Source organism: Zerene cesonia, chromosome 13 (genome assembly GCF_012273895.1).
Source record: "Zerene cesonia ecotype Mississippi chromosome 13, Zerene_cesonia_1.1, whole genome shotgun sequence".
Lineage (NCBI taxonomy): Eukaryota > Metazoa > Arthropoda > Insecta > Lepidoptera > Pieridae > Zerene > Zerene cesonia.
The window spans coordinates 5,785,354-5,808,793 of NC_052114.1; the positions used below are offsets into that span (position 1 = coordinate 5,785,354).

General features: G+C 32.0%; 3 protein-coding genes across 5 annotated transcripts in view; 1 reads left to right on the plus strand and 2 right to left on the minus strand.

Moving 5' to 3' along the window:
- LOC119831399 (protein abrupt-like) overlaps positions 1-1,517 on the minus strand; it is a 4,108-nt gene extending 2,591 nt beyond the window's left edge. The window contains exons 1-4 of one of the 3 annotated variants that reach the window (XM_038354727.1): positions 1,354-1,517; positions 1,075-1,277; positions 771-947; positions 251-535 (exon numbers count right to left, since the gene is read on the minus strand). In XM_038354727.1, the coding sequence (XP_038210655.1) occupies positions 251-535; positions 771-947; positions 1,075-1,254 (642 nt within the window). In that variant the 5' untranslated portion in view covers positions 1,255-1,277; positions 1,354-1,517. Of the gene's footprint in view, positions 1-250; positions 584-770; positions 948-1,074; positions 1,297-1,353 lie in introns of all 3 variants that reach the window. The other 2 variants (XM_038354725.1, XM_038354726.1) reach the window with 2 other exon arrangements.
- A 725-nt stretch (positions 1,518-2,242) lies between these two features.
- Positions 2,243-23,276, plus strand: LOC119831118 (nuclear migration protein nudC). The gene is made up of 9 exons (XM_038354375.1): positions 2,243-2,394; positions 2,553-2,652; positions 2,788-2,865; positions 3,997-4,216; positions 5,083-5,246; positions 20,974-21,162; positions 21,320-21,392; positions 22,029-22,158; positions 22,876-23,276. The coding sequence occupies exons 2-9, from the start codon at positions 2,578-2,580 to the stop codon at positions 22,925-22,927; spliced, it is 981 nt and encodes a 326-aa protein (XP_038210303.1). The 5' UTR covers positions 2,243-2,394; positions 2,553-2,577; the 3' UTR covers positions 22,928-23,276.
- On the minus strand, positions 6,090-16,434 carry LOC119831119. Its single transcript, XM_038354376.1, has 4 exons — positions 16,212-16,434; positions 8,109-8,237; positions 7,455-7,860; positions 6,090-6,860 (listed from the first exon to the last, which is right to left on the minus strand). Exons 1-4 carry the CDS (start codon positions 16,227-16,229, stop codon positions 6,820-6,822), a joined length of 594 nt encoding a protein of 197 aa, XP_038210304.1. The 5' UTR covers positions 16,230-16,434; the 3' UTR covers positions 6,090-6,819.
- Positions 23,277-23,440: the final 164 nt, after the last annotated feature.

Sequence of the window (23,440 nt, forward strand, 5' to 3'; positions counted from 1 at the left end):
CTATACATATATTATAACAGTAGCTTTGCATGAATACATAACCTATTAATAAAAAAATACATCCAAGAAACATATAAATTATTATTAAACAAGTCATTGGATGGACCTTTAAAAAAGGAATACAAATTTCTCAATAGATTTTTTGCCACTTAAGTTCTATAACAATGTTTAGACTTGATTCATTGCATTACATTCACACAGATAGATATATTTTTTTAGCAGAATGACTTATTTATAAAAAGGACTATACCTGTGTAGCACTTTTTCCATTACTGATTCCAGAATAATCATTAACAGTATCCGTTTTCTTTTCACCAATGTTATTAGTGCCAAAAATTGGGTTGTCCAATTTCAATTGATGACCATTATTCCTGTTATATATCTCACATGATTCCAGAATTTTACTCCTCTTGTAATTTTCCACAGCTGCAGTATCATTTGGTTTATCAGATGTGCTACTTCTCCTTTTTTTCAATGCAGGCATCCTTGTCTCTTTGTGAGTAGCACCTCCATGTGATTTCGAATAGATAGTCAACTGCGTATAAAGCTTATTTGTAGCATTCATACTTGTAAATGTTTCATTCTAAAATATTGGTTAACATAAGCGTTATATATTCTAATAATATTTATAATTAGTATTTAGAGTTGTTACAGGTATGTTCATTATAATAACTTAAATTCATCATAAGACTAAGTAAATATGGTCAGTTTTTTGACATAAAATATTCATCTTTTAATCTAATAATGATTTATAATATTTATAATTTTACCTGTTGAGTAACACCAGTCAAGCCTTTTATTTGTAATAATGCAGCAGTGTGTAAAAATGATGACAATTTACTCTCCTCAATGAATACTTCTCCTTGGTACATGTAGGACAACAAGCTAAGAATATCATCAGCTGAGACATCTTTTAAAATTATAACAGGATGCTGACAAGGGTTCTCCTAAAAATAGCAATATAATATAAAACAGTTGGTCTCAAAACACATTATGTATTTAGCCTTCCAGGCCAATGCAGTAGCAATATTATTACAGATAGATGCGAAGGTTATAGTCTCCCAAGTCATTCACCTTGAACACATTCCTAAAGTACGGGCTGCACGCTGACAGTATTACTTTATGAGCCTTGATATTTCTGCCTTCACAGGTAAGTGTTACATCGACGAGATCCTCGGAGCACTTTAGCGAATCTAATGCACTTACAATATTAGTTTGAAAATTGTTCCAACGTAAACAGAATTGATCTGCCATAGCTACGTTTTGTTTTTAAAAACCTGAAATAATTTAAAGTCACTAGATTAAATTTTGAATGAATCTTCAATTCAAATAATAACTTAATCGTTGATATACCGTTAGAATTGTATATTTCACTATAGGCACAGTCATTAAGACGTTTTAATTTAATATATTCCTTATCAAACTTCTAACAATAATTAAAAGACAACACAGTAAATATCATTAAAAATAAAGTGCATGACCTCCAATGACACAGTCTTCTTTCACTTTTTGCACTATAGACAATATTAAACTTTTTAAGAATTGCAGCCCTAAATCCCTATGCGCAAATTTAAGGAGGACAGAACTTGCTTAAAGTACTCTATGGAATAGAGGAATATTTTAGGCAATAGAATTGGATAATACAAGTAAAAGAAAATATTGATAACAATATACACACATTCAAAAATTTTATTTTATCAATTCTCTGCATTATGAAAACAATAATATAGATTAAATATGAAAACCATACATGAATGTCAAAATTTGTGAGTTTCTGAAGGATTAAAGCAACGTTTGTCTATGTTTTCATGAAACAAATTATTGAATGCTTGAATGGAAATATCTTTAGATATCCTTTCAAAATGAAATAAAAGTAATCATATTCAAATGTTATAATTTATTATATATTTTGCATTATTAAATATACTAAAATATCAGATATTATTTATATGATCTTTAGGTGAATAGCTAAATATATAGATCTGTTACATATTCGACTTGTTAAATGTGTGCAAAATATCTTTATATATAATAGTAAACAAACAATTTACCTGCGTATAATAAAACATTCGACTAATGCATTAGTATTAATTATATGTAGTGCGATTAATATTTAAGAAATGCTAAATATCAATAAGTTCACTTTATTAATTTATCGATCTTTGCGATCTTTTTTATCTATAATCTCCATAAACGTATTTGATATTGGATGATTCGGGAAATTTCGATTTATTCAAAAATTGTCAAATGTCAGTACATAAAACGCTAAACGAGTACATCACTAGTGAAAAAAGTTGTAAAAGGGAAGTCAGAGGAATTTAAAATATTTCAAATCACTTAGAAATTATTGATATAAAATAAATTTTGCTGCGAGTTGTGAGAAGTTTTATAGAAGTGAGTATTCTACGTAGAATATTCAATACTTCAAGGTTTTATCAATACCGCAACCGCATGGTTACTGTTTATGTCTATAGTTATCCCTTTAGTTACCCGGTTCTGATTGATACAAACAAAAGAGACTGCCTGTAAATTTTTCTATTGAAATATTTTAGCTCGAAGCTGTGTACAAAGATAACAATGGCTAACGATCCTGAAAGATTTGATTCAATGTTATTAGCGATGGCACAACAACACGAAGGAGGAGTGAAAGAGGTATTTACAATTAACATTTATCTATTCAATTATTGACTTACAAACTGTTAGCTTTAAATATATCTGTAGCATTTATAAAATTTAATTTCAAATTTTAGCAATAATTCTTTAATTATATTTTCTTTCAAATTTCAGTTATTGGATACAATTGTAGGATTTTTAGCTAGAAAAACTGATTTCTTTGTTGGTGGAAAGGAAGGAGAATGGGAAAAGGTTAGTATAAAATTAAATTGGGAAAAGTTATGAAACTAGTGGGATATTATGAAATATAAACCATTACAAATAGTAAAAAAAAAAAAAAATTGTTTTTTGCATGAAATGAAATTTCATTTCACATGACACTAGAAACTTGAAAAAAAGGGAAATAAAACTATTAGTTTTCATAAACTCCAAATTCTTTCTATCATTACAATTTTGTTTGGTTTGTAAGAAAAGTAATGACTGATACACATTGGTAAAGTGTAAATACTTCAATTGTTTTTATAGCAGTGTAGCTATCGGCATATGGATACATAAATGGTAGGAGCCGCCTACATGTAAATACATGCAGAAGTCTATAATTTGACTGGGATTGGAATTCAAAACTTTATTGGAAAAATGTTTTGGGTTAATTATTTCATTTAATATTAATGCTGAGATACTAATTGAGACCCTAGATAGGACACGGTAGATTTAACTTGGATATCCTACAAGATCTATGCGGGGAAACCCCAGTACTGTCTTTTCTTTTAACTAACCTTTAATAAGATAAACAATTAAAGATTAGAAATTAAAAACTTTTTAACGGATTTTAAATGCGATTTATTCATTATATTACTAACCCGACGTTTCGAACACTTTACAGCGAGCATGGTAACGGGGAGACTGAATTAGACTGAATTAAAGTTTAGATTTATCAGATAGCTTAATATTAGGGACTTATCCTACTTCCTACTAATATTATAAATGCAAAAGTTTGTAAGGATATGTGTGGGTGTTTGTTGCTCTTTCACGCAAAGACTACTGAACTGATTGCAATGAAATTTGGTACGTAGACAGCTGGACAACTGGAATAACATATAGGCAACTTTTTTATCCCGTTATTCCTTCGGGATACGGACTTACGCGGGTGAAGCCGCGGGGTGCTGCTAGTGTTCAATAATAACTAAACTAGACATGAGTGTGCTATGTAAACCCAACCTTACTAACAGAAACTATTATTACAGTAATAAGTTAGTATATTTTATGCAAAGGAAAGTTAATAATAATACATAACTTTTTAATAATAATTACAGTAATAAATTATATTACAAGGAGCTGTAATTTAAAAGCTGTTTAATATACTGAAACTCAATTAAATTTTAGGTAGTAAAAGATATCTTTTATAAACATTCTGCTAAAGCCAGAGATGAGGCAGAGAGAATTCGGAAAGAGAAAGAGGAAGCAGATAGGAGATTGAAAGAAATACAACAAAAGAAAGAGCAAGAACGTCTAGCTAAAGACTTTGAGCCAGCTACAGTGACTGAACTAACTGATAAAGAGGCAGAATTGATGCAAGAAGACATTGAGAAAGATAAAAAATCAAGTAAGTTATTGAGCATCATAAAAATTAGTAAAAAATATAATATTTTATTGGAGGCTTATAATTTTCCAGTTTTTATGTTTAATACCGCATTTACACCTTTGTGATACACGCTAAGTGAATAACGAACACATGTACTTGCTATTGTGTCGTGCTTCGCCTTGCGATTTGCGTGTTCGCATTGAATACAGTTTATCAGATGCCAACCAGTATTAAATGCGGTATTATTATACTGCATTTATTCGCGCAGATCTAACTTTGAAATAATTTTTGATATTGAGCCTATAGTTCCTGAAATGAGTGCATTGAAACAGACTCTTCAGCTTTATATTGTCCATTCCTCTCCCTATCTATCTATCTCCAGGCACCGAAATCGTACCGTAAAATTGTTCTATTGCGACATGAAAGATAGGCAAACTAAAGAATACAATTTCACATTTATAATGTATACTAGCCTTTGCCCGCGGCTGCGCACGCGCTATTTCGGAGTAGTTAAATTGATGTAATTATACATATAAACCTTCCTCTTGAATCAGTCTATCTATTAAAAAATACCCCATCAAAATCTGATGCATAGTTTAAAAGATTGAAGTATTCATAGGGACAGAGATAGCAACTTCGCTTTATACTATGTAGTGATAGTATAATATTATGAAAAGTTAGTTTGTGTCTTTGTGAGTTATCCCTAGATCACCTGAATCAATTTTGAAACTAATAGAAAGCCACATTACCTGTATCTGACACAGGCTAGAATTTATTTTGTTTATATCCGGGGACATCCAGGATAGAGCCTGGACATTGGCTTGTAATTGGTAAGGAGGCTAATTAAAACCTCTTTAAAATTATAACTTACATTTATTTTTTTACAGAAACAGAAAATGGCAGTGGAGACAAAGCAGATGTAGCAGAATCATCCACAGCTGCAGAAGACGAGGATGATGACCCCAAAGAGAAGGGCAAGCTTAAACCCAATGCTGGCAATGGTTGTGACTTAGAACACTATAGGTGGACGCAGACACTTGAAGAAGTTGAGGTTTGTAAATATTTAGTTTGTAAATTTTTAGTTTTGTTTGCTATGATGATAATGAGTATTAAATGTCAGTGCTTATTTTCGGGATTGCAATATGCGTTTTAGGAGGATAAGATTTAGGTCTTAAACTATCTCTGCACCAAATTCATTCAAACCCCAGTGTGTAGTTCCTAAGCTTAATACATTTAAGTAAATAAGCCAAAAAACTACTAAGCTATATATATCATTATTGGAAAATCATAAATTTTAGTTAAAACTTGCTTGCTATTTATCAACAGGAGAGCAAAAAATACAATCTTTTGTCTTGTATTTCTATCCTACAAAGACATTTAAAAGAAATGTCATATTTCTTACAAAAAGACTGAAGGAATCAACTACATGTGGATTTACAAAAATATGACTTACATTTTGACTTACTCCCCCTCCCAAACACCTAAACTTATACCAAGCTTCATATGAATCTGTTCAGTAGTTTTGGGTGGAATACATTGAAAATGTACATATAGGCAGAAATTTGCGTTTTGTACTTGTTTAAGAGAGCTCTTCAGAAAGTTCTAGATCTCTTTTATGTACAGAACTTGACCTGCTTTGCATTCTGTTATTATATGGATAGGACTATTTATTAATTTCTGCCATTATGATTTACTATGAAGAGGATTCTGGGATCAAAAAGAATTAACAAGGTCTCGGATTTTAAATGTGTATTTATCACAGTTTACATTATTATGGTATATTAATACAAAATTAAACTGGGTGTACAATATTTAATATAACATAATCTTCTATTATTTACAATTATTTACCTATAGTATTTCTGTATATATGTATGAGTTGAATTTATATAAACATGTAAAAATGTTGCCCACAAACAAATAAATATCTTAATAAATTAGAAATGTTTATAATGAAGTGATTTTTTTGTTCTGTAAACTAACAATAAGGAAATGTTAATGAGTTGGATTTTTTGTTTAGAAATACATAAATGTCTATTCATTACAATTCAATATTTACCAAGTTACGACATTTAAGATCTGCATTAAACTAACGGAATGGAAAGTGAAAGTCCACGATCATTGCTTCATTACAACTAAGGCTAACAATAAATTTTTAAATGTTCTTAATATTTACAAATATAAAATTTTATAGTTTCTGGTATCTTAGTATCCATAATACTATAAAATTTGCTACAGAAATCACAGCTACCTGCTTTTCAAATAATTTACTTATATCTAAATAATTGCTAATACGAAATAGTTTGGGCACTAAGTCATAAATATTATAATACAGATAATTGGCTAAATAATTTCTCCTATTAATTTGTTACAAAGATTTGTAACATTATTGCACTAGTAAATTAATCTAAAATATTTTATTGTTACTTAAATGATAACTTAACATTTCTTACAGCAGTTTTAATGAAACAATAACTATTTATAACGCTCCAAGGATTTGCTAAAGTTATCCATGACATTCTACATAGCAAAAACAAAATCGTATGCTTTCTTAATTGCTTTTCTAATTGCAAAAATTCTTGCTGTCGTGCTTTTTATAACATTTCGTCGCAATTTTCGTATTTCTAAGAATATTTATACATTCCGGTCTCTCTGCGCATCCGCACTGAAAATAAAAAAGTGTTTAGTTATTACATGTTAGACCATTCCTAATCTCCGACTCTCACAACTCAGTACCATTGATGTTTTCTTCGATTTTATCCCACGGGGTCTAGTCGCTTCGTAAAAATACTTGCCATGCTTTTGATGTAGGAAATAATTACTTATCATGTGGTCTCTTAGTCAAGGCCGTTATTGTCTTAGTTACGAAGTATACGTCGAGAATGATTTCCTTCACCTTTTCATCTATATATTGATTTAAATCGGTCAGTAGACAAGCCTATTTGATCAAGACATTTGATATATAATCGCGTCAAACCATGTACAGCACATTGTATAGGCATTTACGTTCGGTCGGCTGATTTAATTGAAAATTAGATCATCCTGATTGGTCTTCAGAAAGCCTTCTTTAATTATTACTTAAAACTTAAAACTTATTACTAACTTAACTGTAGATGTAGACAAGTTTAATTTAATACAAAGGCGATCAATCAATCACCAGTTCTAGTCGAACATGCGTTGGCACGAATTAGGTCACGTTCATTTCGGGGAAGCTACTTTTGAATATATTTTTATGAACCTATACATAAAAAATACTTACTTTCCACAAAACATACTGCAGCTAATATACACACGGAGAGCAGGATAGTCATGAATATGACAAGCACGGTAATCTGATGTGAGTGATCGCAACAACAAGTTTTTGGCTCCTTATTTGTTCGATGTTTTGTAAATCCATTCACAACCGTGAAGTGGGTGGAGCTCGCTCGGGATGTCGTGTCTTGTTCGGGGATTGATCCTCGCTTGACATCAGACCAATAGGCATCCGACACATCTCGAGTCTCTTCAGGAATGGTGATTACAGCACTTGTCAACGGCGACTTTCTACATTCAAAAATCAAATTAGCTTCTTTGTTTTGATTTATGTAACTGCTATGGGATAAATCCCTTCCATCCATCCGTGCTAAATTCGCTGCACTCAACAGCAACGATCCAGAAGACACGCTCTGTAAAATATTGCTCAGTTTTATATCGAATCATGTTGTTATATCTAAAGCAGTATGGGTTTTAGTTCTATTGCATAATATTGCCATATCCGCGTTCATTTGTTTTGCGTCCGGATTGTTTTCAATGTGGAGGTGGAACACATATGTATAACGTGATCGGTGAATATTGTAATAACATACATGTAAAGTAGATGATAATATTATACAAAATGATAAATGAATCCCAATATTTTATGTTTTTAACTTACGTGTGTGCTGTGATTGCTAGAAGAGCCTTGGCTAGAGGCAGAGCCTCTTTGAGATCGCGGGTCATTGATGCTGCCTGTACTACTACTGGATAACGACGGCCGCGGGATGTGCCAGTTGGTCGTGGTTATCTAGAATTGAAAAATATTTGAGAACTTGAACTAAAAAAAATAATGCAGATTTTTGATTTATGCAATAGAATTTAATTCCGGGTTTGTAAATATCCACAATAAAAAGTCTAAGTATTCTTAGTGTTTTGTGTAACAATGCCTAGTGAAGTTTCATCTATTTAATTTTTAGGTCAAGTTTTATTTAGAGTCCGATTGATTTTGTCAGATACAATATTCAAGGTTCGCGTTCTCTTTATTTGCCGTCTTGTTTTGTTGACCTCTGTTGCAATAAATTTGAATTTTGCTTCGGTCTCACGGACTCGTCGACATCCCTTTGTTATGCCAACGATAAGATGATGGATAGTCATTTTAGGTAGCGCGTCTACGTTTATGGCGATTACATGGTCATTACAATAACTAGTTGATTGTCAAAGATTGTAGACTCTGTCATAAGAGAACATATTGTTTGCCAACTGGAAAGAGAAATAGGTGTAGGTATCCATGGGTTTATTCTGCATTTTTTTACAAAAGACGTAGTGAGCGAGGTTGCAAAATGTTTCGCTATTTGCAAATAACCGGTTCCATTCTGGCGTTGTGGTACTCCGTGTACTAAGCCTTTGCTAATGGTATGGCTGACTATTACTTTCGCTGCTTGATTACCTATTGAGTCAATTCAATTCCTACGTCATTCCTGCGTATTTTGTAAGGGTTTTGATCCGTATTGTATAAATGTCCGTTTGTCCATCTGTCCATTTTAATAGTCGAATTCAATATATTATGTTTGAATTTAACCATTCCTCTATAAACAAACAAACTCAATTCTTGTCTATGTAGATATAATTACGCAATCATCAGTGCATAATAAATGCGTATTAAGAAGCATCTCAATACATGTAAGATACATTATTTTGAACTATAGAACATTTTAGAACAGCTTTAGAAAATCATAAACCGCACTTTGTTCGACTTTCCTTATAAATTCCTAACTATTATTTGGTTTTAAACAAAAGAGAATCGAAAATCTGTTGGAAACTGTCTGAAAACCAGTTTCATATGTATAGCCTAAGTATATCCAACTTTTTTGTTGTGTCAATTTTAAATCGGACGTTCTTTTAAAAATTTTCAATTTGTACCGGTTTTTTGTAATAACGATCAAATCACACAGGAGTACACGTGATTCATGGCGGATGTGAGTCTACATTATTTTGGATTTAATTGCTATTGATTGACACGTGGCTCAGACACGTCGAAGATCCCATGTGCTGTTGTAATTATTGTGGTAAATCTTCATAATCTCGAGTATATCTCACACGTGATAAATATAAATATCGTGTGTTTGCACAAACTAATTTATGACCGTGATCATAACTAACTGCATTCACAATTACCTAGGTATTATAAGTGTATCATACTATAATGTAATTCGAAACTCAGAAAAAAAATATTCATATAAACTTTTACAAGTGTTAAAGAGGTTTTCAATTCGACTGTCATATTTGTGTGTGTTTATTACCTCAGAACTTTCGATTGGGTGAACTGATTTTGATGATTCTTTTTTTAAATTGTATGTTGGTGCTTTCCATGTGGTCCCGTCTAATAATTGATCTTGATCTGACATTTTGAATGGGGTTCAGCTTTTTCTTCTAAATAGTAATTATTAAACTACCTACGATACAATATAATGAATAACTACCGCCGTTATAATGCAGGCAACACGGAATTCTTATGACCACTTGCGTTCAAGTTTATAGTTTAATGACAGGTGCATAGTTTGGTAATGTATTTGGTTCAACGAGACACCGGTTATAAATTACACAACAGCGGTAATCTTGACGAATCTAATTGAATGTACCTATCCATCAACGCCTCGTGTCAATAACGGTTATTGTAATCACGGAACACATACATTACTCTTACATCTCATCGCAAATCATTATGACGATTGCTTTCCGTCCCACAAACATTTATGCAATGCGACCGTATATAAAAATTACGTAATTAGTTATGTTGCTTCTCTAACAGGTACTCGCAATGGCAATGGTAACAAGCAAAATAAGGTGCTCAATTAAACGATTAATAGGCAACTTTTATATTGAGTTTGTGGAACTTTTACGTGTTAGCCCTAAAAAAAAACGTTTAAAAACGGGTTTTAACTGTGATAAATATAAAACTGTTCTATGCTGTGTAAATAAATATTCAATTACGTCCGACTTTTTAGATGAATTATTATTAATGCCCATGTGTTAAATTTAAGAGGTTCATAGATTTTCAGAAATGGAAGTAATGTTTATTGCTAAATTTAACTTGAACCTATTACAAGCTTTAAATGCTACGTCTGGAACTATACAGTTCACAGTGACACAGCCGACAAAGTAGAAGACACATATTATTTGAGGACTCTAAAGACAATGTATAACTAATATATATTTAACATGATAATAATCAGTTAACAAGCGTTTTGACTGTTCTCCTTAAGAGGAGAAAGCGTGCTATTGCATGTTCTTGGAACACTTTCGGTAATGCAAATGTCACAATGGATAACGGGTTCATAATTTTAATACACACTTTTATTTTCATACTTTATTCATTCGTTCATGTAGCGATGCATATTTTAATTTCATTCTAAGAAAGAAAGTACAAACTTTCTATCGTTGTTAAATTTTTCACTTGTTAAATAAATGAATGTGTATCTGAACGGGAATTGATATGAATGATAAAAATATGATTCTGAAGAATATGCACAAGGAACGGAGATGATAAAGCGTACCTAATTGAACGATTAATATTTTACATGCTGTTGCATGAGGACATAGCGTCATAACACATTGTTCATGCTGGTCGCAAACTGTACTATGATGCTTATGGTCGTCCTTGAACTGAATTGATGTATTTATGTACAAACTTATAGGAATCGTGTCAATGCAAATTGCTTTGGAAGCTGCCCGACTACCGACTGACAATGAAGAAGATTTAATAAATTCCGCTTTAATATACAGTTTTTGGTGAATTTTAATAGAGTCATTTGTTTATATGTATACGCATGGATTTTACGTATATATTCCGTCGACCGTTTTCGCCTTCTACTCGAGGTCTGCTTTAGATGATCTTGAACAGAGATATGGAAATGAAACATGTTAACTGCTACAAACAATGAATAAATGTTATTTAAACGGATGTTTTCTTACATCATTTTTATGAAGATTAAAATTTGTTTTGTTTTTTGTTTTAATACGTCACAATCAATTAACGCCTAGTATCACGTACGTTATTGAGTAGGATGTTCTATTAGAAAAAGTGGCCATGGAATAGGTTACTTATCCGGATTCTTCTATTCATGATAAAATGACATCACTCGTTGACGTCTAGAATCTACTGTTATGTTACGACAAGTACTGAGTGCTCTTATTACGCTAAAATATTCAATTAATCATAATTTGGAGTTTATACATAAAAAAAAAAAAAACAATTTTTTGGGTATAAAAATATTTTTGTTGACTTTGTTTTCGGTCCACATTTTACCGGTATTACATCACTTCATAAAATAAATAGTAAAATAAGGTGTAGTGCAAGCTTTATTTCTGACTACATGTAAAAATAAAATATGTTTTATTCATAAATATTCCATCTTCGGAGCTGTTTGTTTAAATTGGGAATATTTTACTTCATTTTTTTTCGAAGCTTAAACGTTGATAAATGTGTGTTGTTTCAAATTGTACAGAATCGAATTGTACAAAAACAGTTTACCTTGAAGGATTGAAATCTTTTTCAAATAGTATGTCGTTTCCTGGCTATCATGCTAACTGGTATATAAATATCAACTCGTCCAAAGCAACATGTTGTCAATTAAGATTAAGGTCACTATCGTTGTGTATAATCCTCGTTATTTATTTTTCTAATTCAAGCTGAAGAATTCATTTCAAACATAAAATTTTTTAGTCTTATTTGCTATAAATAAATTTGTTATGTTTTATTAAATATGTTATCTATCTAACTTTCCGCCCTAAGCTTCGCCCGTGTAGTCAATGGAAATTCCTTTGGGAATTATATGTTAATACAAAGCGGCCTATGCCTGGATACAAATATCGTAGCATAATTTAGCTGTGTTGCAATGTGCAAGAAAAAAAATGAAAACACTTTTATGATATTAGTATGGTCTAGTAAATATGAAATTTGTCTTAAGGAAAAAATTGATGTATAAATATCTCTATAATTTAAAAAAAATGTATATTCTCATAAAATATAATAAATTATAATGCCCTTTTCAAAACCTGTTTGCCTTTCGCCATTTTTTAACTGACATCAATTTTTGACATCATTTTGAGATTTTGTTCCAAATACCAAACATACTGATGTTGTCATTATTTTATGTTGTTTGCGGTGAATGATGAATGTAAATGTATATTTGCAAGTAAAGTAGTGACCTTAAACTGTCGTTGCAACGAACGATTCGGACCATTGTTGGATATAATTTTTTGGCTTGCTTAATAATAAATCTGCTAAGTGTTTGCAGTTAGTGTTGATCTGTCATAATACAATCCTATACAAATTTCATTAAACTCTTTTTTCACACATCGTGATTGCTTAACACATCATTGCTTCATAAGGTTTTTGTGATATTGTGACCGGGTTATACCTAATTACATCACAATACAAACGGATATCGCTCTGGGTAAATCCTTTTAGCCGGATCGGTGTAGGGCAATTATTTTGGGCGACGTACTCATTAATTATACAACCTTAACAACCATAACGAAACATGTTTCATAAATGTCAACTGTTTTATTTTACAGATAAGGTTTCCTTTGGGTTTAAAAAAAATGCATTAGTTTATATCCGGAAGTATTTTAAAAAGGCTTTTCTATTAATGCATACCTCATAGCATTGTTAAGTTTAAATATTAAATTATTTTGTGTAAGTAACTACCTACCTATAATTTATGTATCGATAAATTGTAAACAAGTCTAATTTTATTTTGACCGTGAACTAATGCGGTTTTATGTAATTCTATGTCAATGACACTGATTTATAGCGACGATTTGAAACGAACCCTGACGATTTATGTGATCTTAATTGACCTTAGGAATTTAATACAATATTAATATGTTAAAATAACAAAGAATTATGGGTCAATTGGTCGTTAAATAATATCGTTGTATTCTTAAAGAATTATCTGAACATATGTTTTTTCTCTACTACTTTCATGTACTACTATTTGTCTATTTACATTTTGCGTACGTTTTATTCATCTACTACTATCTATTACTTTAAAATAATATAATTTCACCACTTTAGCTCCTTTAATAATAGCACAAACAAACTTTTGGTTCTACGTTATTATGTCTTAAGAAATTATCAATAGACTGTTACTTATAACTAAAAGGCACTAATGTGGTTCTAATTCTCACATTTCTTACGAATATTCGTTCTATAAGTCCTTGATAGTAACGCAACAAGTCACAGTCTCTAAAAAATATCAGAGTTAAATTGTCAAAATTAAAGCATCAATCGTTTACTCATAGTCGATTTTAGACTTCATTGAGCTGTTAAATGGATGAAAAGTATTTTGTTTCTAACTAGCTACAGTTCGCGCATGGTTCTACCCTGGTTACTATTTCATAAAAAGTAATAGTTTGAGAGTTAAAATTTTCATAAATGAGGTTTTTCTGTTTCCGCCGCATCAAAAAATTATAAATCAAGGCTAAGCTACGGCTGACACGGTAATAGATTGAATATGCGACCAAGTTTATTTTGCAAAATTTGTTAATTTAACATAAAAAAATATTTGATTACGGACACGGTGGTACAAGGTTGTCTTCGAAAAAATCAGCCCTGAAACTCGGTTATCGAGCTTAAAAAAACATCTAAGTAGGGATAAAACAATTAACTGCGACCTACCTCAACTTGCGAGGTAGGTATCGATTGATAGATCTATTAAAAGCTGAGGTTTCATTTATGTTTCTTAATAATAAAAAAATATATACATTGCAAGTAATATTTTTACTTGTCATGTTTTTCATAAACCATGGAATATAATAATTCTGAAAAAATAACGGACAAATGAAAATCGCGTTCTTAATAAATAATAATTAAGGAAAGATATCAATATCTTAGCGAGGAGTTACAAAGAGTGCAATGTACTGCCCACCTCTCGTTCAGGCTGGATGTTCGCTAAATCCGGGTATAGCGAAATGTGAAGGCCACTGGTTGTTCGCAATTTGAGTCCCAGCACCAATTATTCCGACCCTAATAACTAACTACAGTTTGGTTTACAGCCGTTCCAAATATTTTGCAATAGGTAGTGTGACTCGAACACGGCTATATCGCGATTGTACTATTATACACTACAGAAACAGAAATTAATTTATACTTGAATCGATACAGTTCAATTATTGTATGTTCAGTATAATGTATAATAATTTAAAGATTGCATCTATTTGTAATTGTGTAGGTATGACGTCAATTGATATATTCGCAGTAGACACTAACGCTATTCAGTTAACTTAACTAGTAAATTCTGATGAACGTCTGATTAGAAACAGCTGCAATATTATATTGATATACCCTTAAACAATATTGACAAGAGGCCAAGCAAACTACTGTTGATTTTATTCGATAAATAATCTTTTAGTAAAATGGCGATTGACCATTCTGTTGAGACAAATGCATAGATATATGTAGTATAATAATAATATTGAATCACATGTAGCGCCATATGTCATACCGTATACTTGCTATTCCGCTATGCCAAAAAAGGCATTTGAATATAAGTCGTGAACAAACAACAAACGGATCTAATAAACAGCAACGACGCCAAAATTCTTCACTTCTTGCTCATTCCGGTATTCGTGATAATTAAAATTCTTTATTGGGTGTCTGTTGTTAGGTGCTTCAAAATTTGAAAACATCATGTATTGTGACTCGACTTTATTTTCTATGAACTTCCCATTAATATTTTATAGCGCCGGTATTACCGTATCCAATCATCTTTTTCTATATTAATTCCATTTCCCATAACAATTTAAGTAATCTACGCCAATTAAAATTTTTCCGACACTTAGATTACTTTTGACAATTTAAATTGTAATAATTACGCAGAGGTTTATTGTAAATTTATACTATTGTGAAATAAAATTTTTGACGCCCTGTAGACAATGCAGTTTCAACGTTAAGATGAGTTTTCATTTTTTTTTTCCTTTAAAGCCCCGCGAGGCTAACATAGTATGCATGTATGTGGATTTTGGGAATTGCTTTGTATGTACAGAAACAAAAATGAATTGTATTATGTAGGAAAGGAGCATTCAAAAGTATCAATTTGGCAATATATTTTTTTATGACTTGTATATGCAATATGTAATATTGAGCGAAACATCGTTAAATTAATTTCGTGGTTAATTTGACTTCGACGTCCTAGCCAGAGTATGCGTCAGATTAATGTTTTTTGGACATTGAGACGCTTGACCTCTGCCTCCATCGTCCCAAATGGAAGTAGTACTAGCCATTAATATTATATATTCATTATTTGTATAGCAATATTTTAAAGTACGTTAATATTTCGACTGCATTATTTTATATTTTCGCAAGTGACTGGATTTAAATATAATAATTACTAAGAAGCACTTAAATCTTATTTTTATTTTAGTGTTTAATGTGAATCAGGATATTTATACAGAAGTAAACCAGTCACGAATTATGTAAGTCTCGACATAATATTGTTGTCACATATCTACATAAAAATTTTTTCGTTTGCGTAGGTATGAAGTAGAATTTAATAATTAAATCATCATTTGACTCATATAAAATCGATCCAAACAACTTAGATTTAATATGGAAGGTTAAGGTATCTACTGTTATTTACTCAAAGACTTTCTTCCGTGTTCTTATTTTCTAACATAGTATGCTATCTACTGTAATTTGTCACCATTTCTATCACATTCGTTCAATCGTTCTGGCTAGTTTGGTGATGGATTGTTAGCAATAATAACCTACGCAACTTACCGCACTTTTCATATCCATTGTTTGTACAGTCACCTCCACGCGTGTCCTGATAAGATTGTCACACAAATATTACGTCACTGAACACTGCATTCACACGGTCCACATATCTGTCGGATTCGCCTTCGCTTCTTCAGCGAGTTTTAGCCTCTCTCGCCCTCTCCGTGTGGCCGGCGACGTTTGACGCGCCCGTTCCAAGCGGCAAAGCGACTAGAGTCGAACTGAGAGTGTTGCAACAAGACGCAAGGTTTTATATATAAAGTTGCATGTTACCGGTTGTAGTCCAATTTTTTAACATTTCAGCGAGCTTCATTAAATTTAATAAAATTGTTAATTTTGCCACAGTCATAAATTGCTTTTTTTGTAATTTAACATTTAAAGTAAAAAAAAACTTGGATATCCATAAAAGTACATTCTAATAAATTCGGAATAGTTTCCTTTTGTTTATATTGATTCTATTTTAGAATGTATATCAACATAACGCATTCAACATTGTCTCCAGATCGTCAAATATTTCAAATTTCGAATGTCGAAAAAATTGTCTTGCTTGATGTAATATTTGCTCAAGTTCTCTCGTAAGAATTGCAACGGTCAAGCGAGTCAAACAACGTTAGTATTCAAAATGAGCTAAAAGGAAATATAAATGTGATTTGTGAAAAACAGAAGCTCAGTCACGTATACTATACGACGGGCCACAATGTCGTACCCTGTGGTACTCCAGTGGTTGTGCAAGACTGAGCGAGGCCATGCCATTCTTACATTGAATCATGCGGGACTCGGAAAGTGATAGAAATTACGATTCACAAGATGTTACATCAATAAAAAGGATGAACGCATACGTGACCCATCCAAGTTCAATGATAATATAATATCATTAATTTTAACTATCCTTGTGTACAACAATACGGTTGGATATATTCAGTTATATTGAATGATAGATAATTAAATTAATAAAGCATGAATATTTTAAGACTAACAAACAAAGGCTTTAATTATCATAGTATAGATAAATTCAAGTTCCACTCATCATGTTGACTGACGTAAAAAATTTTAATGAAGTTATCACCGCAGTGGTATATAAAGTTAAAACGAAATATTATTGTATAAGCCCTTAACTGCAAATGAGTACTGGCGTGTTAATAGTTATTCTAAATTAGTCACGTTCAGAAGATATCACTGGTAGATTTGCCAGGTCTATAAAAAATCATTTGGGTTTGCTTAAAAAGTAACCTTGTGAAGTAACGCTTGTGCCTTTGGAATGGAATTGGAATAGCTACTATAATTTTGTCTGTATACGATTTGACAATGTAATTGATAGGAAGCCTGACCGCTAATTTACGTATCAAAAACACGTTGGTAACACGCCAATTTTTCAAATCTTGTGTACAGTCTTTTAAAGCTGAAGAATTTGTTCGTTCATTTGGAAGCTTAGAAACTGTCGGACAGATTTGGATGAAATTTCGTATAGAGATAGATTAAGAACCGAGAAAGGATGTAGGATAGTTTTATCCTATAAGTACCCATGAAACGGAAACTAGGGGAAAACCCTGGGAGCCTATCTTTTCCTTGGACTACGTGGGCGGTATATATATAACGCACAGAGATTGAAGCTCAATATATCATGGTAGTTTTGAGCTGCATAATTCACATTGCATAAGATTTAGGAAAAGCTATTTTGAAGAGAAACTATTTTTTTATATGTTACAAGAAGGACATCAGGCAAAGGTCTTGTGATTAGTAAGGGGCCATCCATAAATTACGTCACGCGAATTTTAGAACTTTTCTACCCCTCCCCCCCTCCTTGTCACAGATTGTCACATTTTTAGAACCCCGTCCCCCCTAATGTGACGTCACACATTTTTCAAACTTATGCATGTATCTAAAAATAATCAAAAGAAAACAGTTATTTTCATTTTTTATTTAAGTGTCTCACTTGCATTATATGTTATTATGGCTCTAGGAATCAAATATTGTTACGGAAGAGATAATCTTATAGCGAGAGTGCGAAATTATTAATAAATATAGATGTAATATTAATAAATATAATTGTCTGTTAAAATTTTTTTGTTCGCATATAAATATCGTGTTCTAGTATTTTATTATGTGACGTCACAAGGCTTTTGATCCCCCCCTGCCCCTTGTCACATAATGTCACATTAAGATGATACCCTCCCCCCCCATCAACGTGTGACGTAATTTATGGATGGCCCCTAATACACTAATACCATGCAATTAAACTTTTATAGAATCTATATATGACTAATAATAGTATTGCGTAATATTTAGAAGTTAAATATTTTCTCTCCCGTGAACATATTTTTAAAGTATTTTATTTCTAAATCAGTTTTCGTGTAAAACATGCGAATGTTTAACACCATGGTATTGAGCGTGGTAATTGCAAGGTTTCTCAAAAAGTAATTCTTTATGAGACTGCAGTTTGAAGGCTTGTTTTATTTCTCAGTCACACGCTTGTATATAATTGCTTCGTGATTGTTCTTCCTATCATGTTATTCGGAATCTTCAATCTTTCTTAGTTTGCCCAGAATTGATACAATTAACATCTCGCAATCGGTATTCTCTTTGTTTTTTTTTCTTGTTTGATCACCTCTTTTTACTAATTGCGCGATGACGTCATCTAATTGACTTTAAATTTTGAATCTGATCAAGTGAGTCTTATTTCGTCTGTTTGCAGATCACATAATCCATAGATAGTCACTTCTACCCAATTCATTATATTATTACGCACACCTGTACTAGAATTCATTATATCGTTATTAACATATAATGATTAAATTGTAAACCGTTTATTTTTTTTATAACCGTTTATTTATTTAATGATTCCACTTAAAATAGCGTAGATAATTTAATCACCAACGAATGACTATACAGTTGTAGTTGTGCAGTTTTATCAGACGCAAATGTCGATATGTTCATGTTCATCGTCCTTGTGTGGAATGCGAGGTCACCCCGCCATAGTGGTCGGCTAACTTCTTTGGTGGCTATCATATTATTATTCCGAAAGATTCCGTATTCTCCGCGTGTCAGTATGACGCTCCTCAATCAAGTGCACCTTGTTCTCGCGGTCAGATAAATAGCGGGTAAATGTAACAACTAATGAGATGATAATAGATATGGCAAGCGAGATTGAAGATCCTTATGTGTACGAGCGAAGCAAAAACCTTTGCAAATGAGCGTATTCGTCTCTCAAGTAGGCTTTTTATTCTCAGTTGACGTACGTTACATTAACGTACTACATCTGATAATGTATTTCTAATTTTCACGGAAGTGACCTTCAGTATTTATACTTACATCACATTGATCTCTATAACCATAATGAAATGCCTTATTACTTAGTATTTGAATTTTTTAAGGTACGTATCCATAATGAATGTTGATTGTATTGTTCTGAAATATGTTCTTACTAGCTGCGCCCCGCGGTTTCACCCGCGTAAGTCCGTGTCCCCTTGGAATATCGGGATACAAAGTTGCCTATATGTTATTCCAGTTGTCCAGCTATCTACGTCCCAAATTTCATTGCAATCGGTTCAGTAGTTTTTGTGTGAAAGAGCAACAAACGCACACGCATCCTTACAAACTTACGCATTTATAATATTAGTAGGAAGTAGGATATCATTAATCCCCTAAACATGATATCGATCACCAACGTTTTATTAAAATCAAACCGATAAAGTAACAGGAATTATTTGCGTCATCAAATAAACGAGATCGCCAGTTGTATAAGGACTGGGCAACACTTATTATATCACATTATTATAAAACCATTTCACTTAAACATTCATAAACTTATGACCTTTTAAAAATGTAATTTTGTTAAATTACAATGTTAAATACGTCTTGATTTTCCAGTATTTAATATTTATAACATGAATGATCATATCCGTCTACGTAAATAAGTGCAGACATTTTTGTTGTATCCTGTTGCATAAGGCATTCTGCCTAATTGATCAATTGTATGCAAATATATGAACTAAAAATTAATTAATTAACACTTATCATACTCTTCAACTCGTTTTATAATTACAAATTTTTTATCCAATGTATGTATGGTTTCTGCAGTAAATGAAACTTTTATCATTGCAAATCTATATGACGACGACACATTTGACCTGACCAGTTTTCCTTAGTTCCACATTATTTATTCTGATGTCGTTCACGTTGCTATATTAACCATTGATTTTCCATCATCGTAAATTTTATTGTTGCACCATTGTCAATCTTACATAGACTTCTTCTAAGAACTTCTTTAGCTAAAATTGCAAATAACTTATATTAAGCTACTTAAATGTGAAACAAATTCTCATTTATGCTTTTTCCTCAACTCCATTAAAGCTTTATGCGGAATGAATAAAATCGATTTCCTTGCCTCTTTTTATAGGCATATAAATTGTGCTTGAAGTTATAAAACGTTATATTGTGTTGTTACATTAATTTAAATTATAAAACAATCATCATAGTCATGCCAACTTAAAAATATACAATATACATATATTTAGTGTCCAATATATTATATAATAATAAATAAATATCACAAATAAAATAACCTATAAAAATCATACAGTAACGCGCAGTGCAAATAAATATACATCAATATTATCCATCTGCGTCTGATCTCTACCGGTCCCGCCAGTTCTTCTGCGGAATGATTTATGCATTGCCTCGATGCAACCGGAATAAACCCACATTATTGATATTTGTCACAAGTTCACAAGAAGAACACATTTAATATTGGGGAGTTTTGTTGCAGTTGCGGGTACCACTTCGGCAAGTTTTGCGCCCTCGCGATTTGACTGTGGTTATAAACAAGCGACACTTGAAGGTCGGCATCAAAGGCCAGCCTCTGATCATTGATGGAGAACTCGACGCGGATGTGAAGGTTGAGGAATCGACATGGGTGCTACAGGATGGCAGGAATTTACTCGTCAACTTAGAAAAGGTGCGGGGGTATAAACGTTTTTTTTATATTTGTGTCGTTTTAAATGCTTACAATGTTTAATATAAAATAATTAATGTTTACAAGCGATGTATTTAAACTAATGTGTGCGGTAACTTGAATATTGTGGACGTATAGTAATTTAAATATGTTTTTGCAGGTTAACAAAATGAATTGGTGGGGCCGTCTGGTGACGACGGATCCTGAAATATCTACAAGAAAAATAAATCCAGGCATGTTATATATTAGAAATACAACTCAAACTATAATATTATTTGAACGAAACTTGTTTCTGATTTTTCCGCTGACTCAGATCTGAAAATTAATAATTTTTTAAGGCTGATACAGCTCTAAAATGTAATGACGCATCGCGATGATTGGGCAATATTCGAAGCTTCGTGTGTAATTCGAAACCCCAGATATGAATAGTGTGAAGATTAAAAAAACTGTTTTACGCATTACTGCTTTACTCTGAATCTATAACGAGCAATACCTATACTAATTATCGTTACAATATTACTTTCGCATCCATAACATAGTGTAAAATGTATTGTAGACTTGAAAAACGATCGGTAGATAGTGCGAAGGTTCCCAAGTCGACTATGGCTCTCAATGTTGTTTCGATTACCAAGTTACATATATTTTTGACGAATTGTAAATATATCTCGGGTTTTAGTTATCCACTACACTGTATAAACATCCATGAATCCATGATGGCTTACCATAAACACATTTTAAAAGCATAGGAGAAACTTCGGTGCCTGTTATACTATAAACTGTGTAAAGCACACCACATACACTCAAAAACGTAACAGATAACGTCACTTCTCATTTATAATTAATACTTAACAATGCGTGTTTATTTCCAGAACCATCGAAGTTGTCGGACTTGGACGGGGAAACGAGAGGCCTCGTCGAGAAGATGATGTACGACCAGAGACAAAAGGAGATGGGCCTGCCAACAAGTGACGAGCAAAAGAAACAAGACGTGCTTAAGAAGTGAGTTAATATTTTGACGTCTTATTTGTAAAATTCTAGCTGTGTAGCGCGGTCCAGTGCGTTTTTGCCCTCGGAAAAAGCAATTATTTCTATAGTCTATGTTTTATTCTAGTACATAAGATACATTACTGCCATGTACCATCAGAATCCGTTCAGTGGTTTTCGCGTGAAAGACAACCATACGTTTACCCATCAAATCCAATCCATCCTCACATATTTTTTTCCATTTATGACATTAGTATGTTCAGTAGATAAATATTATAGCATTTTTTTAGAGATAATGTAAGGTCGAAAATTGCGATTACTTAACTTAAAAAAATCTTGCTTTACATACTCGTGCAACATTGAAAGCTATATTGTAAACATACAAACTCGAGGTTATCTATGTTTTTTTTTTTATATAGAAAAAAAGATTTATTTTTCAATGTTATTAGAATTATTAACGTATGTATGGCATGGAAATTATAAAAAAAAACTTGAATAGGCAAGAAAATACATTTTGATTTATGAATGCTTTATAACTGTTCTTACTGAACGTTTGAGAGATCGGAAAGTAAAAGGCTGCATCGAGTTCAATGATTACTTATACACGTAAGAATAGTTATTTGGCGGATTTAATACTTTCATATTTCAGATAATTAATCTCCTTGATACATTTTCCGCGTACGTGAATGATGAAATAATATCACATACGTAAAATAATTTTTATTGTTTTAGGTTCATGGAGCAACACCCAGAGATGGATTTCTCTAAATGCAAATTCAATTAAATATTCAACTATGTCTAATTATTATCTTCGAGGAAGTATTAGAACTGTAATTCTCAGAACTCTTGATGTATCGTCATAAAGGATTCAAGCACTTTACGTTCCAACATTTCGTATGTACCTATCTGTAGTCTGGCAATCATGTTGTCTCAACAATATGTAATTAAATAAGCTTAAAGCAAAAGGTCAGTGGGCAAACCTTCATTTTTAATTTGTAAGATTATTGCCGACCTTATTAATATTTGTGCTCTCACTAGTCATTATTGATCCGTATCTAATACTATTGAAAGTCGTTTTGCCAGATTATAGAAATATAACTGATTGTATTCAGTAAATATAAATATTAAAATACCTTGTTGTTTTATTTATGTTGGTGATATTATGACGCTACTGCGAGTTCCTGTTTCCTACTAGAAATGTAATATCAATGAAAGGTTGTGTGAATTGGCTTGATCGAGAATCCATTTATAACATATACATTTTAACATTACATATATTTTTTTTTTTTTTTTTTTT